The sequence below is a fragment of the Petromyzon marinus genome, chromosome 10 (genome assembly GCF_048934315.1).
Source record: "Petromyzon marinus isolate PM22_M1 ecotype Great Lakes invasive population chromosome 10, UKy_Petmar_22M1.pri1.0, whole genome shotgun sequence".
NCBI lineage: Eukaryota > Metazoa > Chordata > Hyperoartia > Petromyzontiformes > Petromyzontidae > Petromyzon > Petromyzon marinus.
The window spans coordinates 14891103-14911724 of NC_133676.1; the positions used below are offsets into that span (position 1 = coordinate 14891103).

At 39.5% G+C, this 20622-nt stretch overlaps 1 protein-coding gene across 2 annotated transcripts in view; it reads left to right on the forward strand.

Annotated features, from left to right (window-relative positions):
- LOC116940847 (activin receptor type-2B-like) overlaps window positions 1-20622 on the forward strand; it is a 49213-nt gene that overhangs the window by 21812 nt on the left and 6779 nt on the right. Inside the window, exons 4-10 of one of the 2 annotated variants that reach the window (XM_032951111.2) lie at window positions 3194-3348; window positions 7876-8019; window positions 8760-8903; window positions 12620-12768; window positions 14801-14915; window positions 16258-16396; window positions 19423-19553. In XM_032951111.2, coding sequence (XP_032807002.1) covers window positions 3194-3348; window positions 7876-8019; window positions 8760-8903; window positions 12620-12768; window positions 14801-14915; window positions 16258-16396; window positions 19423-19553 — 977 coding nt within the window. The remainder of the gene's footprint in view (window positions 1-3193; window positions 3349-7875; window positions 8020-8759; window positions 8904-12619; window positions 12769-14800; window positions 14916-16257; window positions 16397-19422; window positions 19554-20622) is intronic. The other variant, XM_032951112.2, reaches the window with a different exon arrangement.

Sequence of the window (20622 nt, forward strand, 5' to 3'; positions counted from 1 at the left end):
CAGCCACCGTCGTTTGCTTGCTCCGATGTGGCTGTGGTTCTTTCCGAGCTTTTTCCGATCTTACATTTACATGCAGTCCTCGATGTGATGGCGCGCTACGAGCTCACATTGACATGCTAATCACATTTACACAGTTCATTTACATGCAAATTTTTCTGATCTTACATTTACATGCAGTCCTCGATGTGACGGCGCACTGCGAGCTTACATTGACATGCTAATCACATTTACACGGTACATTTACATGCAAATTTCTCACTTTAACATCACTAGCCCCGCCCAATTCGTTTATGACTGGGGCTACACCAATTTCTAACCTTTAAAACCAGCCTGCATCAGAAGCTTCCCTCCTCTTCCGCCTAAAGACGATTGCTTGCTTTGCGATCGAAACGTCCAAAGAATATAAAAACATCCAAAGTTGAAGTTTATCTGCAAATTTCTAAAACTTGGCAGGACCCTCCTGAAAAGTAGTCTTTGCGATTCGGTGAGGCGTTTATGGGTATACAAGCATAGTAAATAATTTAACGAGTCTGTTTGCATACAGATATCAGAGGTGTGGGTGGAATTAGGTGGCCAGGTGGTGGTCAGAAACCCTGCTATGGAATCACTTAGCATAAAGTCAGTGCTTTGTTTTCCAGTAAGCAGCAGTGGCTGAAAGAAAATGCCGAAGCATTTTCCCTCTGTACTGCTGTATCATTATATATAATAATTGACAATTGGACTTTGATGTCGTATCCTGAAATCGTGGATTTCAAATATTCTTTATACTGTAAATCAGTGATAACTGTCTCTGATATAGAAAAAAGTATCACGAAATAAAATTATATGACTGCACTCATGAAGTTCGTGCAGAATTTATTTGTCAGATTTTGTGTGACTTACAAAGCCATGCAAAATCACAATTCTTTTAATTGCTTGAGTTCCAAATCCATTGTGGGCAAAATTGGCAAATCTGGCAGGCGTTGCAGGTAAATGTTTGTTTTCTTCGCCAAAGTTTCAATTCGCAATTGGTGAATGGTGGTTTTGCACGAGGCCAATTCACTTATCCCGTGCATCGTGGTCCTTGGAATCCCTTATAAAGAGGTGCCCGCTTATTTATAGCTGTTGTTTTCCTTTACAACTCAGCCGTAGCTTTTACAAAACCCATAACGGTGATCCAAATTAAGATAATTTAATGCGAAATAAAGTCAAGTCGAGACATTTTTATGGAAGTGACCCTGCAAACTACAGCTTAATAAACAGCTTAATAAATAGCTGTAGAAGCCAATTGCATAATGCATGTGTTATCAGCTGTGCATTAAATGTTATTCAATAAATATTGCCTGTATTACAGTGTAGATTTGATGTTGCCTATGAGGTTAACTCTTATGTGTATGCTGAATGTGAATAGGAGGATAGTGTACAATTCAGTGCAGACACATGTGCCCTCTTAATATAGAGTATACATTCAAACAAATGCAAACAGTGGCACGTAATTTATTGCTATTGTGTATGTTTTTTTGTCCATCGCTTTAATTTCAGTTGATGTGCCACCACTTTAGCTGAGGATGTGTTTTTTCACATTAATAATAGCATTTTACAATGTTAAGCAAACCATAACCTGTCATCCATATAGGTCCAAAATGTACATTATTCCATATCTTGTGGTCAGCACACAATGAAGAAATGGATTGGGGCAGTAAGTGATCTTGACACTATCTTTACGTATTTAATTAATTTACAATCTGCAATTTGCATATTAAGCTGATGTTTTCTCAGGATATGTAAGACTTTCTGATAACGTGTGTCCATCAAAATGGAAACCTCTAAAGCAGCTGCATAGGATAGACTTGTAATTTCGCTAGAAAACTAGCATTTTGTATCATCATTAGACTTCCTTTGCCAGTACCAAAATGTAATAATAGGGTTTTTCCCCTTTTTTTATGGCAACAAAACTGAAACCTTTTTACAAGGATTCATGTCTGCATTAACCACAATACCTGCAGTCAAAATGCAAACAAAAAACATACTATGATAATATATGCATTGTCCTTGAAACTGATTGGTCCACACCAAGGGACGGCTTTCTTTTGAGCCTCGACCCAATTGGTGCTCGACCACATGACGCCAGAAGGCGTACAGCTCAAAGACAAAAGGGGAAAAACCCTATTATTACATTTTGGTACTGGCAAAGGAGGTCTAATGATGTAGATGCTCACTTTGATAGCGCATTGTCTTTGAGCTGTACGCCTTCTGGCGTCATGTGGTCGAGCACCAATTGGGTCGAGACTCAAAAGAAAGCCGTCCCTTGGTGTGGACCAATCAGTTTCAAGGACAATGCATATATTATCATAGTATGTTTTTTGTTTGCATTTTGACTGCAGGTATTGTGGTTAATGCAGACATGAATCCGCGTAAAAAGGTTTCAGTTTTGTTGCCAGAAAAAAGGGGAAAAACCCAATTATTATAGCATTTTGTAGTTAATGCTATTTTTTGTGACTAGTTCCATCACAGAAAGGCACTGCTGTTTACTTCTTGTATTTAACTCCGAAGAAATGTTTAAAGAGTGTTTGGAATTGATCTTATTAAAAAGGAAGCCACATTCTTGGAAAAATGAAAAAGGGCCAGAGGCAAATGATAGTTGATACAAGGTATATCTCGGACTGACAAGAAACACACTTTCCTGATTAATAATACATACTATTCGAGCTTTTAACTGAAACCGAACCCATTTCTTTAAAATAAGATCAAATTATTATATAATGCTGTATATTTTGAGGTTTAATGCATATTCTACAGAGTAAATACAGTTCTGGTGTGGTTTTAAATGTATCTTATGCCATTTATCAATTATAAAATCTATATTTTCATTGTGAGATGGCATTTTATGATGTTTAAATCAACTTTGCTGTCTGCCATTTTGCATTATTTATGTCGCAATGATGTGCGACATTGTGGATGGTAAAGGAAGCACTGGATTTGCAATCCGCAAACATCTGGGTTCACATCCCTAATAACACACCGAACTCTCGCATCAAATCTCTTTTAGCCACCATAGATTAGCCCAACGCTTGTGGCGAGCAGCATGCCAGGACACATTCCAAACGTCCATAATAAGGAGCTCTCCATTTCCGTCATTCACAATTGCTCGAGCGCTTCTCGGTGCTCTTTTAACCCCCCCCCTTCCCCTCCGTTGCACCTGCGTGTGCCGCAGCAGGGCGCGTGTGGGTCGACAATCGGTCAAGCACAATGAACACGGCCCTCTACTCGCTCGTGCCCGTGCTGGCCGTGGGCCTCGCTGCCATTCTCCTCGTGTGGATGTACCACCAGCGCAAGGCTCCGTACGCTCACGTGGAGGCACCGTCCGAGGTACGTCCATCTCCGCCAGACTCTCCTGCCTGCACCGTGGCGATTGGTTTCACTGGTGTGTTCTATGCGGGGTTTGACTGAGCCCTTGGGCCTTCATCATCGCTCAATAAAAAAAAAAACATTCTTCCACGGAATTGTGAAAGTTTCCACCACCGGCTCGTGGATAGCAAACTGAGACGAGATGCGTTACGTTGGTCATTTGAGCAGTGACGCACTTTGAGAGGCACTTTATTAGGCCTGTAATAATTCTTATCCCATTGATTTGATGAATTGTTACTTTTGAGGCATGATAACATTCAAGGATATTTGGCTTCTGTACTGTCTCATTTGTATTGTTTTATGTTTATCTTTTTATATTTTAGTCTCTATTATCCTTAATGAAAAATTTGAAAACTTTCATAAATAAATAATAGATTCTCACGCATGATTGATGCTTGTATTGTGAGTGTAAGGGTATATAATAATCAATTGCATGCCTTAATGTATTTATATTTCTATGAATCTCAGATGTCCAAACAACAGAGTAGATTTTGGAAAAAAGTTACCAAATAGTAACAGAACCAATGTAATCATATCCCAACATATCACAGTTATATGCATCCACATTTAAACTTAACAATGTAAAACAAGCATTAAAACTTCGAGGTGGTTTTCTCACTACGTGTATATATTTTCACAGATAATTTTAAACATTGCCTCAGGATTTATGTATTACAACCATCTTTGTTATGGTTCATGGTTTATATTTGGGTTAGGTAATATAATTATGCGACCATATGTATGGCGATAGACTCTCCACTAAATGATAAACAGCCAATCAAATAAAATTGTCACGTGTAGAAGCATTTCACGCTCCAAATTCTTATTGTTTCAGCTCACCGGTAAGCGCAATGCTCACAACCAAATTTGGTAATTAGAAAACAATGTTTCATTCATGACTAAGTGAAACATCATCAGACCAAGATCCATAAAGTCAGAATAACACTCTAGGAAGTCAGAATGTGGAGGATCTTAATGACGCACGTTTTGTCAGATCGTTACATGACCTAGCCCAGATATAAATTCTGAGTGGTAACATTGGCTGTTAAATTAGTGGGATTGTTACGTTCATAATGTCTGTTGATAATGGTATGGTGCTTGTCTCATTCTCAGGCACAGTAGTAATTTCTCTTTCTGGAAAGTAGGACTGTAACCCTGTGATATACTGTTGCTAAGTCAAGTATGCTGTTGAAAGTGACTTTTTCTGCATGGGCCACCTTTTGTCGGCTCCTTTGTGACCCATTATAATTCACTTGATGCCCTCTAGTGGATTAAATAATTATAGTGTATCGTGCAGCAAAATGCAACCTTGAGATATTTTTTACTGTATAACGATGCATTTTGTGCAATTGAGGACTTTTTAGATTTGCCTCTTAAATATAAAAACACGTAACAGCTATCTTCCTACTCTTTGGTTTTTCGGTAAAGTCACGTAGGTAAAATAAAATAAATGAAAACAACTAAATTAAATCACGATGTTTCGGAGGCAACACAAGCTTCCGTCTTCAGGTGGAACAGTCACAGCGAAATTGATGTATCAAGTGAAGAGAGCTCTAAGACACCCGAGATTATATAGAGCCAGGAAGGGCCGTGGTGGGGGGGGATAAGTTAAGCCGCCTTTTGTTATGCTGCAGGGGGTTCCGGGGAAGCAATGGCGCGCGGTACTCGAAAACGGGTGCAACCAACTGGAAGAAATGGAAATGGCTGTACAATTATAAGGCAGCTAAAGTTTGACTTTGTTGATGACATCTTTCCAATGGTTGCTCAATTTAAAACCATTCTCTCGGTTGAAGTTGTGTCTATGTTTGTATATCTATCTTCTTATCTGAGAAATCGCCCCCAATCATTTGCAGTATTAGGCATTTCAGAGTTTTTCAAGAATAATCCGCGTATGCGTTAACATTTTGTATGTATGCCCACATGTACAATCCTTTTGTCATTCCAATGCTGGATGAGGGCCTTTCCACCTGTGCAAGTCATGGAGGTTATTTAACCATAATTCAACATTATGGTCAGTGTGGGTTGGCGAAGGTGGGATGAATATTTGTGGAATCACAAAAGTAGAGTACAACATTTGCTTTTGCTGCACTGCCCTCTATTGCCCACCACATAGTTCCACAGCTCTATGATAACCTGTTTATACATGGTGGCCACCTGCCCAAGCACTATCCAGCCTCAGCTTCGATTAGCTTCCGAGATCTGTGAAGATCGGGTGCATTCCAGGTGATTTTATCAAGGGCAAAATGCTGTACATTTCCTTGCATTTAGTCAAGCACTGTACATGTTGTATTACAGGTACTTTGTGAGACCTAATAAAAGCTGTGAATGTTTATTGGAGGAAAACAGTCCCAAGAATTTGACATCTTAATTGGTATACATTGCAGTGGGTGGCAGCACACAGCTTTGTGACTCTTAATAATAATATTTTGTTAGCCTCTAATCACGATTGATCTTCTACATATATATGGTTCACATATATAGCCCACAGAGGGTATCGTACAAGTGTGTGAGTTAAATCCCTTTAAGCGGGGTCAAGCAATGCTCTTCTCGTGTCCTTGTAACCACAGTCTTCAACAATACGTGCAATATCCGGCACGCGATGATAATGTGGCCCAGTCTGTAGTCGAGCTTACAGACCAATAGATGATGAACCCATGTAGGAGACATGGAAAGAAGAAAAAAGCCTATCCAACTTAAAAAGTAGTAAAACTAAACTAAAACTATTTTTTGTATTTTAACAGGTGAGGTGGCCTGTCATGTGGAAATTTTATAGCAGCCAAATACTCTAAATGCATGCTTCTAAATAAGGAGGGAAGACCCGGAGAAAAATCCACACTACCACTGGTAGACCATGCAAACTCCAAAATATACAGGTGTCGGGTTGGATTAGAACCCACAGCCTTTTACATACCAGGCGAGGGCGTTAACATCTCGCCATCACGGTGCCCCGAATGTAGCATAATTAGCTAAAATGTCAAATTAGACCATTCACATTTGATATTTATTGATAAAATGTGTTGGTTGGATTTGAAAAGCAATCTGTAGTTATTGTACAAAGTAACGAACCAAAGCAGCTTTATTAGTATATGAAATTCAAAAGAACCAGACACATGTACTGTTAACAACTGACACAATAACAATAACAGCTGTTGGAAGATTGTGACAGATGGGTTGTAGTTATTGACACTGCCAGGCAGTCATTGGGACATTGCATCACACGAGTATTTTTAATGCAGACATAGTGGGGACAGTGTTCGGTCTGTTTATAACGGTTTCTCCTATTACCATATAACACTGGGTTAATGAAGTCCAGCAGTGTAAAGCTGAGTGCAATAAATAGGTCATGATAGCAATTTAGTGGAATATGTGACTACATGTGGACTGTCTGGACATAGCTTCATATTTTGCAATGAATAGTTTACAGAGTGTTGCTTGTAACAATGCAGTTAGTGTAAAGTTACGGTCTTTCGAGGTCTCAGATGATATGACTGGTCCTTATTGCAGAAGTAAAATTTTCCAGTTTAATTTAGTAATAACCATATGTAATTCGGTGTTCTAATTTCAGCTTAAAAATATATATATACGATCCACATTTGTGATCTCGATAAAAAAATATATACAAATCATGTAAACCAATTTGTATGCATGTCGTTGTAAATTATTTTTTATGCTTACAGGGCCCACAACTCCAGTGAAATGTTCAATTGTGGTGTAATCCAAGCAAGTAACGTAGCTATTTTAAACCAGTGACGAGGGAGTAACATGAATGCTGCACTGATTGCTAGCCAGACGTCGGTCTCGGTCTTTTCATTGTAATTACTGCCTCTAAATCACATCACTGCTACTGTGCATGGGTTTCTGATTAAAATAATGTAGTTGGTCACACTGGGTGTAGAAACCACTTAATCCAAGCTTGCTCATTTGTAAAATCAGTGATATTTCATCATTGTTCATAGCATGAAAGGCCAACACTCTGGTCCTGTATTCTAGAAGCATTGACTTCATTTTCTAGTCAATGCAATTGATAGCTTAATAAGTTCTTCTCTGTATATGTCTGCTGAGCAGAGTTGGTGGATAGCATGTGCAGATGTAAAAAAAATCTATATACATATCACAAGTTTTTTTTTACATGTGGCCAATGTGTGCAAATGGGCTGTGCCTCTGAGAAGGGGAAGGGCCCTTTTGCCGAGAGTATGTGTCAGCAACCAATTCGAATTCGGAAAAAAAAAACAATATTTAAAGAGTCGCAATGCATGTGAATACGAGAGACGGTGGTACTTAATAAATAACGTCACAAAGCAGTCCTTATAAAGAGCTGCATGCAACTCCGGAGCCGTGGGTTGCTGACCCTTGGCCTAGAGTGACTCTCGCACCATTTGCACAATTGACCACACTGACCGTGGTGTACTTGGACAGTCGTCGGTGCTGTTGTGTGGGCAGCATTCCTTACTTGCGCGTCTTCTATTCTGCTGCTCTCAATGCAAAAAGGAGGCCCAGCGGTTGGCATCACTGCCACTTCCTGAACTGAAGCCGGTGCAGCTGCTGGAGGTGAAGGCGGTGGGGCGCTATGGTTCGGTGTGGAAGGCTCAGCTCTTCAGCGACTACGTGGCCGTCAAAGTGTTCACTGCTAAGGTGTTCGAGATAGCACTCCAAGGATATGTGCATCACATTAATTTGTCTGGCTTCAGAGTATAAGTTGAATTCTTTAATGGTTTTCAGATGCATGTATTTTTCCTTGCACGTGATAATTATTGAAAATGCATAGGCTTGTGCAACAACTTCGGACACTTAATAATGTCATAATTTCCACTTAGTTATTGTTCCATTTGTCAGACATTAAAAGCCTGGTTTTTTTTCTCATTAATCAACCATTTTTATCGTAGCTTTATTTTGGATAACAATTAGAAACATGTTTCTTGTTTTAACATTACCTGGTCATTACACTAAAGCATGTGGCGCTTATTTTCATGCCGTTACCATTTGCCTTATACATTGTTAGGTAACTTGAAACGTTCTACATTTATCGTGAAACTGCATTCATTTTGTAGTCTATATGTGTAGCATATGACCATCATGGAATTTAAAGCTGAAATTTTATTTTGTCTGCAGGGAGGTATATCCATTAAACTCCCTTTATTTATATCATGCAGCCAGGAACATTTCTGACAAAACCAATCTTCACCATTGTCCAATTAGAAGAAAGAAAGAAAAACTAATCTTGTAAAAACTGAATGTCACACTAGTCACAACATTTTATTAATTGCATTTATGTTGGGTTTTTTTTTCCATTGTCCAGTACAGTGCGAAAAATAAATATCGCAGTGAAGCCCTTTTAAGCGTAAATGCCATGTTGGCGGGTGTGCTTGTGACAGGACTTGCGCTCGTGGGAAAAGGAGGTTGACATTTACAGCTCGCCAGGGATCAAGCACGACAACCTGCTTCAGTTCATCGCCGCTGAGCAGCGAGTCAGCGGGCTAGACGTGGAGTATTGGATCATCACAGCTTTCCACGAGAAGGTACCGTGTTACACTTCAGTCTGTTTTACAATTAACAGTTTTTTCTTCTTCATATGACAAAAAACTGGAGGTTTAGTCAAACACGGAATTGGGTGGCCTTTGTCTCCATTTGTGGCATCGATGTATTAGCATACATTCTACATTCTCACCTGGTTGGCCAGTGTCTACACTTTCCTTGACTTCACAAATTGCCACTCATTGTATTCACCAATAATGGGCCGGGAACACTGGACGGTGAGACCTTTACATCCGGAGGGACAGGGAGAAGATCTTTGTGGTGAATTGAGCTGATGACTTTGGAATGTATTATTTGCCATAATTTAGTATGAGCAAATGGGGACAAAGATACAAGTGGGTAAAAAAACAAAAGAAGAAAAGATTTACACTGACCATCTGAACTCTGAATTGGCCATAGTTTGCACCCCTGGCGGTATTCCCACGAGCACCACCACCAGCCTTGCTGGTGGGAATACATGAGCTGTACCTTGTACAGCAGTGTAATTTATATATACTACAAATAGAACTGGTATTTATTTGCTATTAGCTTTTCCTGTAACGTCCATGGGTTTATGGCAAGAAAAGTAAAAGTTTTTATTGCATTACTCTCACCTGAAGTTCTATGTTTCACACAATTACCTGTTTTGTGCATTAAGATGTTAATTAGGTAGTCAATTTTCACAAGATTTGGTGTTTCAAACTTAAATCTATTGCGTGTAATTAAAGCAACTGGATTTTTACAACCTCTGCCTATGTAAGTTTGTATTTGTCATCGGGAAGGATTAGAACAAGGACAGATCTTCAATATGACCTTACAAGTAAAATATTTGATCTAACCATTAAAATTAATATTCCTTCCCTCTTCATATACACAAGACTATTGTAGTGGTATAAACAAAGATAATGTAATCTTAAGAGACTAACCATTTAATCTAATTGGTAAGCCAAAGTGGCTTATTTTGGATTACTGATGTGCCATAAACATTTGTGCAGCTGATTAATTTTCTTATATTGATTTCCACTAGCGTCACTGTACTTAAAATTACATTTTTTTTGCAATTGGTTCTTATTATAAAATGTTATCATTAAAAAATGTGATTATAATTTTTTTAATGTCTGTCATTTTCAAAAGAATGCATAAATACATTATTAATTTAATTGTGCGTAAACTACAAACTTTTTGTATGCTGCAATATTGCAATGGGTTTTGACATTTGGAGTTTTTTTCTGCCTAAATCGAGGTATAGTGTTGCTTTATTCTACGAGGAAGTATCCAATTAAATTTGAAAAGAAATCTTACCGTCAGTCAAGATGCACAAGTAGGCAAGGGGTTGGATGATCTCTGTGTGTCTAACTCATAGCACATGTTTGAATAGAAATGTAGCAATACATCTTATTAACGTATTCCCCTTGGCAGTGTAATACGAGTGTCGGAATCGAAGGCTTTCTGTAGCGGTTCACATGGCTTCTTTTAACTGTTAGTGGAGAATATGCTTGGGCATTTTCTCTTTACATCAAAAGGCCTTTGTTTCCTTGCTAGATTAAAACCCCGAGGGCTGTGATAGCAGTGTGTGACAGTGTTCCATTGGTTATGAGCCACATTGGTTAATATTTAAAGTTACTGGTTATAATTGTCCTTTTTTATATTCCACAGATTCCCACATTACTTAAATTAATGGTATTGTTTTAACGTCTAGTGAAGTACAGAGCAGTCTAAATTAAGCCTGGGTGTATGTTGCATTTATTACACGCAGCTTTTGATCATCACCTAACATTAAACAAGTTCAGGTTAAAGTTTTGCGCATCTGAATGCATGTATTTATGTTGTCGATATGTTTTTACTTATGGTCCAAATGTATTTAGCATTACATCAGTATAATTGCAGGTTTAACACAAGTGACATATTTTACTAATTTTGTGTCAAATCCTTGTCCAGTTAAAGTAACTGTACAGGAAAAGATAAACAGCAGCCTTGGCCTTTGTGGAGATGTTGAATGATGTGAACATGAAGAACATAGGATATTATAAGGCCAGAGGGCTGCTCACTACTTTATTTGAAAAAAACATTACCAGTGTATTTTATATTCCCAATGCTTGTTGGCACTCCGCAGGAGGTTTCATAATGTGCACAACGTTTTGATGTACTCTTTACTGCTTCACTACAGCTCGCACATCGACCACCCTCTTGCCTCTGCACTCATGCATCTTGTTAGGTTTGCTGGCTAAGCATCACCTTTGCTTCGTTTCATGAGCACTTACGCAACAAATCAGGTGATTAATTAACGAGGAAATTAGATTAGCTTCACTAATAGACCTTCCCGCATACTTGGAATGTTAATTGGCGCGGCTTTGTACTCATTTGTAGCATGCAGTCAGGTGACATAGGTTTAAGGAGCTGTTTATTATTTATTTTACTTCCTGCTTGCAGAGTTCAGAAATATAAGGTGTAGCTTTGTGGCTTCTGAGTCGGCAAATTTAAATCCTCCACTGATGTGGGTTTTTGCGCCAGGTGGTAAGTTTCTCTTCTGCTAATTTTGGCGAGTAACTGGCTCTACAAAATTGCACCATGAAGCATTCCTTGCATTCTGCTATGGGCCCCGACTTAAACACAAGACTCCATTACCAACGTACATTATTCCATTAAGGAGCTGCTAGAGCCAAATGACTTTGACCTTGAATTTCACTTAACCATTTGAGTCACTGCCAAGTGAAAAGAAATCAGCTTGATGTTGTTGGCAGATACAGTATGTAATCCAATATCCAATGTGAAGTAAAGAAAGGGGCGAACAATGCTTTACTCACATGTTCAACAACATAATTGTAGTGTAATTTTCATTAATGCTCTATTGAGCTATGCAACAAGATTGGCCATCGCTGTGGTTTACAAAAAAGTCCCAATGCGTTTTTTTTTAATGTCACAATTACCTTTTGTAATATGCAGTGAGATTCACGGTGATTGACAATAGCTAGCCAATGTATCGAGATTAACATAATTATTTGGTGATAATGCATTGTTGGTGGTGCGCAAAAATTCAAAAACCTCACTTTCATCAATAACACTGCCTATAGACAATGGCCCTTCTTCATAGCATATGGCCCTTCATGCCCTTTGAAGTGTTTGACATAGTCAGCTGTATACTCTGAGGACCCATTTTATAATGCGAGCATATGTGTGCCATATGTAGTTGTACCAAACTGGAGACATCTCCTCGTTTGTTAATCTTACATCTGAAATGAATTGGGTTATATCGTATAAATACTCATTGCTTTTTTAATGTGCTTGCATGATTGCCATTTGAGAAGCTGAGTGTGTATGAGAGATTGTTTAATTGTGTACTGTATAAACAGTTGACTTTTTTCAGGGGGTGATAATAATGTCCTTGGTCTAACATTTGACCTAATAGAATAATTTTTTGTGCTTTTTGTTTTAGTACCATTTCTTAATTTGTTTATTCATGTTTTATTTAACTTGGTAGTAGGGTTTTCTAATGCTTGGTAGTGGCTTCATATGGGATTTGGTCCTTAATGTACAGCATAATGGGATGCTAATAGCATGAATGGCACTATATAAAATGACAGTATTATTAACATAGAAACAGTGTAAATGTAAGGCTATAGAGTTATCAATGACCCCTCATACAATGCAGATGCCTTGTGTCCATGTCCAAAAGTCACGCAAGGGACAGACGGGGGGGATGACTAAGAGACTTCCCTTGCAGGGCTCGCTCATGGAGTACCTCAAGGGGAACGTGCTCACGTGGAGGGAGCTGTGTTTGATCACCGAGACCATGTCGCGTGGGCTCGCCTACCTTCACGAGGACGCCATGGGCCCCAAAGGAGAGCTCCTCAAGCCTTCCATAGCGCACAGGTCGGTCGGCCCTGTAGCGGTGGCATCCTTATGCTGCCACGTCGTCGCCATCATCTAAAAACCTGTCAAAGCTTTTCACCTGATAACGTTTCAGCAGGCTGTGTCAGCATGTACAAGCCTTTACCTTGGACAAATGGGTTTTTTTGCGGGCTCAAGTTATACATTTTGCTTGGCAGCATTTAATTCGCCTTTGGAAGGTTGTGAATTCAAATTTACGATCGGGGGACTCATCTCAGCACATACCTCCAAGATGCGTCAAATGTGTACCCTTTTGCCAGATGTTAATTGTGGTCCTATGGAGAGACTTGCGCTCATTCAGTTCAACATGCAGGCTTTCGTGACCAATATCCATAATAGAGGTTTTGGGTTAGATGTCAGAAAGTGGCATTGCCACCACAGGTAAGGGTAGACAAGTTTTGCCTCGTTTTTGCTTACATGTGGGATTGGTTTGTCAGCACTACTTTGTGGGAAATCGTCACTGATCCATCCTATACACAGTGACTGATCACGGTCATGTGAATAAAATAAAATTTGCAATGTGGGCTCAGGGCTGCAAACAGTCCTACTTCATTGCTTGTTTGAGCTGGTCACATACTTTCTTGTTTGAAGTTAAATCAAAAATTGGACTACAGCCCTAAAACACAATGACCGACTTCTCTGCATGATGTCCTGTCTCTTAATTCCACTTCCAAAACATGTTTTCATAACATCAATGCAAAAGCTTTTCATTTAAGTAAACCTTTAAATATTGCAAATTGTGTCCAATGAACACGTTTACATTATATTTATCTTATAAGCATGATCATGATAATCATTAAAAATGTATAACTAATATAATACAACAGGCAATCACATAAATACTAACATTTTTAGCAGCTGATTGCTTAGTGGTTAGCATGATCTTCACATTGTTTGCATAGAGCCCACAGATTGATTCCCAGTGCTACCTTGTAATTACAATAGAGGGTTTGTTGGAATATAATCCCTCCTGTAACGTGCACATTAAAGACTTTCATATTTCTCATAAGAGGAGGCCATGTGCTGGTGTTGTCATGCAAATTAGTTTTTTTTTATTTCTAAAAAATATACAGTTAACTTAATTGTAGAAAATAACTTTTCAGCTAAATAATGAATTTAACAAAGTACTTTAGGTAACTGTTCACCCTTGCAAAAATCTTCATGCATCTCAACAAGCGAAGCAGATTTTACCTTTTTCTTAATACGCTTTTTTGTTGAGTGTCAGAGATGGGCCATGCCAAGATTGCTAACGGTGTGCTTCCTTTTAAGGGGTTAAATAGTCTTCAAGGAGTAGACAAGAGGAAGGAGCCAGATGGGCCCAAGTCCCAGTTTGTTTGGGTTTTATGTTTGTTTTAGCAAATAGCAAAGGCTGTAATTGCTGCCTGCATTGGCTGTACTTTAAAGCCTGCTGAGGCCCACTTGGATAAAGTGTGCCTTGTGTCAACCCTACTAACTTTAATTACTGCTTACACAGCAGGAATATATTCTTACATATTAGGCCAGGGTTTTGTATTTTTTCCTTTTCTGGAATCCTATTGCTATTAAACTGAATCCCACTGCTGTAAACTTTGTTTTTATTACCAGATTGGTTCTTGCTCGAAAGGTACTCATCTTCTTAGAAATATATCTGTAAGCATTATCACTTAACCTACCATCCTCGCCAGAAAACTAAAGCATTAAGTTTCACGTTGCAATAATGCTCATATAAATGAAGGTGATGTTGATTTTTATCGGGTTGAAGACACATTTTTATAATGTGGGTGTATATGGATGGTATGCATCACTTTCATCGTACATTGCTTTAAGCAGCAGACTGGATTAGCATTTGGTTGAGCAGAGTACATCTCATTTCCATCATTAATGTATTTCTATGCAATCTTTTAAAATTAAATTGTACACTCACCTTCACTGTTTTTCTTGCATAAACACCTTTCATTTCTGAGTGTATGTGTGTTGTTAACAAACATTTCTCATTCCCTGCCTTTCAACGTGCATTTTTCATTCTCATTGGCAGGGATATGAAGAGCCGGAATGTTTTGCTTAAGAGCGACCTGACAGCCTGCATTGCCGATTTTGGTCTAGCTGTGAGGTTTGAGCCAGGAAAACCACCAGGCGACACCCATGGCCAGGTGTGTACCCAAGCAATCGTGAATATTTATACACTTTTAAAATCCTGGTTTGCAGAGCGTAGGGTAAAGCAGAGTCAAATGCCAACCTGACGGCAACAAACCGCACTAATATGTGCAATAGAAAAAGTGAATACGTTTATTGAATCGAGCAAGGTAATAAGAACTTGGAAACAAGACCATAGGGAGGGAACTCCACAAAGGTGAATACTGTGAGGAAAGATACAAAAAGAGGGGTGTTTTTGGCTTGCAGTGGTTAAACACCGTATGGATGACACAGAAAAGTCCAGTAGACTGAATCTTCAACATCGGAGGAGGAGGATGAGTCGACGATTGAAGTTCACGGGAACAGTAACCATGGTGGTTGCGATAGAAGAGTGAAAAGGACTGCCGATGAGCGAGTGGCTGGAATGAATCAACGAGTACAAGCTCATCGATCAGCCTGACTGCTTTATGTTGAGTTTAACACGTAGGCTTTCGCGACCAATATTATTCATGATAAAGGTTTTTGGGTTAGATCGCGTTATTTATAAATGTGTCGTAACCCTCCACCACCCGACACGGCCAAACAGTAAAAAATGTGTCACGTTTACAAAGGACAAATAGTTAAAGTAGTGAACTATTTGTCCTTTGTAAACGTGACACACTGTTTGGCCGTGTCGGGTGGTGGAGGGTTACGACACATTTATAAATAACGCGATCTAACCCAAAAACCTTTATTATGCTTTATGTTGAATTTAACATCCAGGGTGTGGTCTTGAGGTGGGGAGGGGGGAGAAACTATTTAAAATAACCACCCTGAAGACCCAATGTTGCAGGCGACTGCGCTATCTTATTTTTTCAGCACTTCCATTAAATTACAAAGTATAGTTTTATCTCTCTGTACTGTAACATCCATTTGTGATGGCCAGAACTTAATAGCACATCATGGAAACTCTAATCTGGAAGTTTCAGCCAATAAAGAAAGGGAAGTGATATATAGCTTAAGTGCCCTTTAAGTGCAATGCAACAGCTTGTATTGAAGATAACTGGGGGTTAAAGGGATTTCTGTCTTGCTATTCATGTGCTATTCATTAAATAAGAAGCATGCCTTGAAATCCCTTGTTTGGAAATACAAAGCTCCTAAAACAATCATGAAGCAATGTCCTTTTAAAATACTTTACAGGAGGGTTTTTGCCAAAGCTCGCTGCGGTTGAAGGATTCCAGTTGTGCTCTCGGTTATGAATGTGCTTTGTGTATTTGTTTGCTTGCTTAGCTATCGTTTGTAAAAAAAAAAAAAAATCGTGGTGTTTGTCCTCAAATTTATCACTCCGCCATGTCTGTTTGCCTTGCCACGTATGTGCAGGTGGGCACAATGAGGTACATGGCTCCAGAGGTGCTCGAAGGAGCCATTCATTTCCAGCGTGATGCCTTCCTCCGCATTGACATCTACGCCTTGGGTTTGGTGCTGTGGGAGCTCACCTCGCGCTGCACGGCCGTTGATGGTAAGTACCGCACACACCTTCCGGAAGTAGCTGTTGTGCCAATGCTTTTAGAGGTATGCTTGTGCACGTGTATAATAGAATACAGGCAAAAAGCGCCCATTAGACGGCCTTCCTTTAAATGTCGCAATCGCCTTTTGTGGAAACATGCTATTGTTAACCGTCTAAACACCTGCAATAATTTACTTTGTGAACACTCCTAAGACCTGGAGGGATTGATAACATCTCTGCCTCTCCATGCACTTACTTTAGCTTAACAATGTAAATAATGTTTTACTCTTTATGTAACTTTTTGTGAATATTTAATCATTTTTATTTAAAGTAAAAAAACAATATGTTTTGTTCTTTATTTGATCATGTATAAAGCAGTGTATGTTTAGTGTTTATTTTGGATTGGTTATGTCTAGTGATTTTTTCTGCAAATGTTAAGTATAATTGATGCGCTGCTGCCATATAGCATGGACCCTGTTGAAATTTGGATGTGAATCTCAAGGGTATATCCTGGCTAAATAAAGATTAAACAAAAATAATAAACCCCTATAACCTCTAGATGCACCTCACCCACTCTATTCACATGATTAATGTTGTATTTACAATGCCACACCCATCCTCTTGAGACTTCACATAGACTCTCACTGTCATAATATTTCTTGAAATGGACAGTCCATAATGGAAAAAAATTCTCGTTTTTACTTTGCTTGTTATGTATTTTTAAGCCGTTAGTGAGTGCCTATATCAGCTGGCAAAACTCACCATTAAGTGGTGGGGCCACCAACACTTCAAGCGGCATTGGCATCCCTATTGCTCACATAAACACACCTAAAATAGATACTAACTTGTAGCTAAAATCACTTTTTAGTTACGGTGAGCAAGGTTGTAGTAATAATTAAAAATGGTGTTCTTTGCCAGGAATAGTATACGTGGGGTTGGAATTAATGGTTGGAATTGTGTTGCAGTTACGCTAAGGCTACCCACTTGTACGGTAAAGAGAGACGTTCAAACGTACACACAACACGTGCAAGAAAATCCATTGAGGTGACGAAGTAGTAGTACCTTCTGATGACCATTGATATGTGATGGCCTGCTGATTTGTTAGTGTCAAAAGGATGTTTATTTATCTCATGATGGATAAGTACAATTAGGATCATTGTTTGAAAATATATATATTTATATGTATATGTGCTTGAATGATGACTGGCTCTCGTAAAATACAATATCTTTTTGTTGCACATCTGGCAATCATATCTATTAGGGAAATCTTAGCTGAGCCTCAGCTTTTTAAAAAGGGTTCTGCATTAAAATGTTATCGGCAGATACTCGAACACCTATAGAATACCACCCAGACATAATGAGGAGATGGCATTCCAAATCCACAGGTTTGGTCCACAATCCCATTTGCCATGTGCTTGCCACCCAGAAAGCAGCACACGAAGCACCACACTGGTGTCACTGACGGCATATGCCAATTCCCGAGCCAAAGGATCACCTCATGTTTAACAGCCTATGTTATAAACCAGCCCAGTAGTGGCCTGGGAAAATATATCATAAGAGGCATTGCTGTCCCAATGAGTTTGGTTATTTGGTGTTCTGCCCGAGTTTAAAATGCAGTGGAGCTCGGCAAAAACATTGCGTCAAGTTTGTTGAAAAGCCTGCCATGGTTTTTGGTTTGGCGTTGACAGATCAACTACGTACGCCTTGTTGCGGTCCATAGCAAAATGTATTTCTGAAGCCAAGGCGTTTAGCGCACTGCTGACAGATTAGTGGTCACATTACAATTCAATTTGTCAAGTAAATATGTGGAAACGTTGAACAATATTCCTTTGTTTTAGTTTGCATTTAATATAGATTTGAATTATCAAATAATTTCACACGTCGTTATTCATTTATATCATACAATATCTAGCATTGTGTTCATAATCAACATTGTAGTTTAGATCATCTGCTTCTAGATATGTATCTAGCTTATGTTAATTTGTATTCCCAGGTTGGTTCAATGGGATTAATTCAATACTCTGTTGTCAATACTGTTGTCAATACTATTATACCGAGGACACGGGTTGAGCCTTTTAAATTCTTCAATTTGTTCAGGCTGCTTAAAGGCTCACCGCTTTTCAGCTATCGTCATTGACAGTGTACATGTTGTATATATGTTGAACTTCCTTTGCACCGTACGTAGCCAGCCATGCTAATCGGAGGTGCGGGGCAAAGACGACAAACTAAATACCGCCAAAAGGAGCTCCAGAAGTCGAGTGCCACGGGGCTACTGTAAACTGACCTTGTGTGTGTGTGGTAATGGTGCCCTCCACAGGTGACTCGCTGAGAAACTGTCCCCACTGGCCTGCTATGGTTTCTGTTGTTTAGCTGCGTGCACAACCAGCACAGCAGTGCAGTTATGGGTAGCGTGGTCTCCCAACATATGGTGCCATCGCAATGTAGTCAATCAATTAGTCGGTAATTTGCTTAATGTTTAAACAGGTGAGACGCAGTGTCTAATGTGCAAGCATATGCAGTGTTATGCGATATAGGGGTCATTTATGTTTATACTATTAACATTGGGGACTGTGGCATCAGGACACTGTCCAATTTTAGAGAATAATAAATATTGTAATATTACAGGGTACAGAAGATGATGCTCTTAGTTCTCTGATGAAATGGCCAAAAGCTTTGAGTGTTGACAAGAGTAAACTGGATCGGTGGAGAGAATGCTGACGAGTCATTAATAGGTTATTCAGAGATGCAGCTCCGAATTTTAGATGATAAATTTACATCTCAAAGTGTGTCCCTGATCAGATGAGCCATGGACTATCCCAGTTTACTCAGTACATTTGATATGCAAGCCATTTACTCTGAAGTGGAAGAGCACTTAGCGACCGAGTGATTTTTGCCAGCGTTATGTCGCACACCTACACCAGCCTTATTGTGTTGTTCTCCGTGCTGCTCAAGCACCCTCTAGCCATTGTTGCAGTCCATAAGTGCTCTGGACAGTTTGTAGGCACTGATGCCGTGGACCTCGTGTGGCTCTTCCCCAGGTCCTGTGGGCGATTACACGTTGCCGTTTGAGGAGGAGCTGGGTCGCCACGCCTCACTCGACGAGATCCAGGAGCTGGTGGTGCAGAAGCGCATTCGGCCCGCCCTGAAGCCCTGCTGGAGGAAACATGCCGTAAGCTCGTTAATAATTATAAAAGCAATACTGCTCGAGTTACTAGGAAAGCTCTCGGCTTTGTCTTGAGACAATTTTTTTTAAAATTACTGCAAGGATGTTTGGCTATTTCTCTCCTTGGTAATTTTGGAATTAAAAATAAACTGAAAATTCACTTTCTCGTCAGGAATAGTGTTTTTTTAACTCGGAGTGCTGCCTTATGGAAACAATCAGTGTGGTCTTGCTCATCTCTGTGGGTGTCATTGAGTTGTCATCAGCAATGATATTATATATCCACTGTTGGGCCCGTCCAAGCTCCCACTATCTTTTACAGTCCTGTGATTCAACAATGCACCGAGCTCCTGCACAAACTGATATCGTTGCTCCATCTCTCCGGCGGATAACATGGCAGGATGTTCCCTCCGTTTGGTGTCAAAATGTGCAGTGTGAATCGAGTGCTCTGACTTCAGTGGCACTGACTTGTGATTGTTCATTTATACATTTACACGGTAATTCATGCTGGTTTTTTTTCTTCTGTGCAATCCACATATAAGTTTATTAGCCACTCTTAATTGTGTACACTGTGGGAAATCCGGGTTGGATTCATGAATGTTTGTGGTTAGAGATGAATTCTTGCTGTGTAAATGTAACGAAGGTATCATGGGGTATGTATGCACATAGGCTGTCATCAGGATCAGAATAATTATACAGGAGGAATCCGATGAGCTATAAAGCTCTATTTCACAGATGTCCTGTAGGGGCAGGTGAGAACGTCATCACACTGCTACGTTTTTTTTTTGAGTGGTGACATTGGCCAGCGGAAATGCATTAGCTACTTTCTGAAAAAAGTTCACGGTTTGAAACCGACAGGCCACCCTGGTGATTACTGCAGGTGGTATTAACTGTAAAATATGCTCCATCTGCTTCACAGTGGACGTTAAAATTACTGCGGGAGTAGGCCATTCTAAAAGAGTAGCCCATTCTTTGCTGGCTTCATAATCCAAATCTGACATTTGGGACATTACCTACAAATGTCAAAATTTGGAGTAAACGTATATATTGCTCTCTTCTGTCTAAATTACTGCAAACT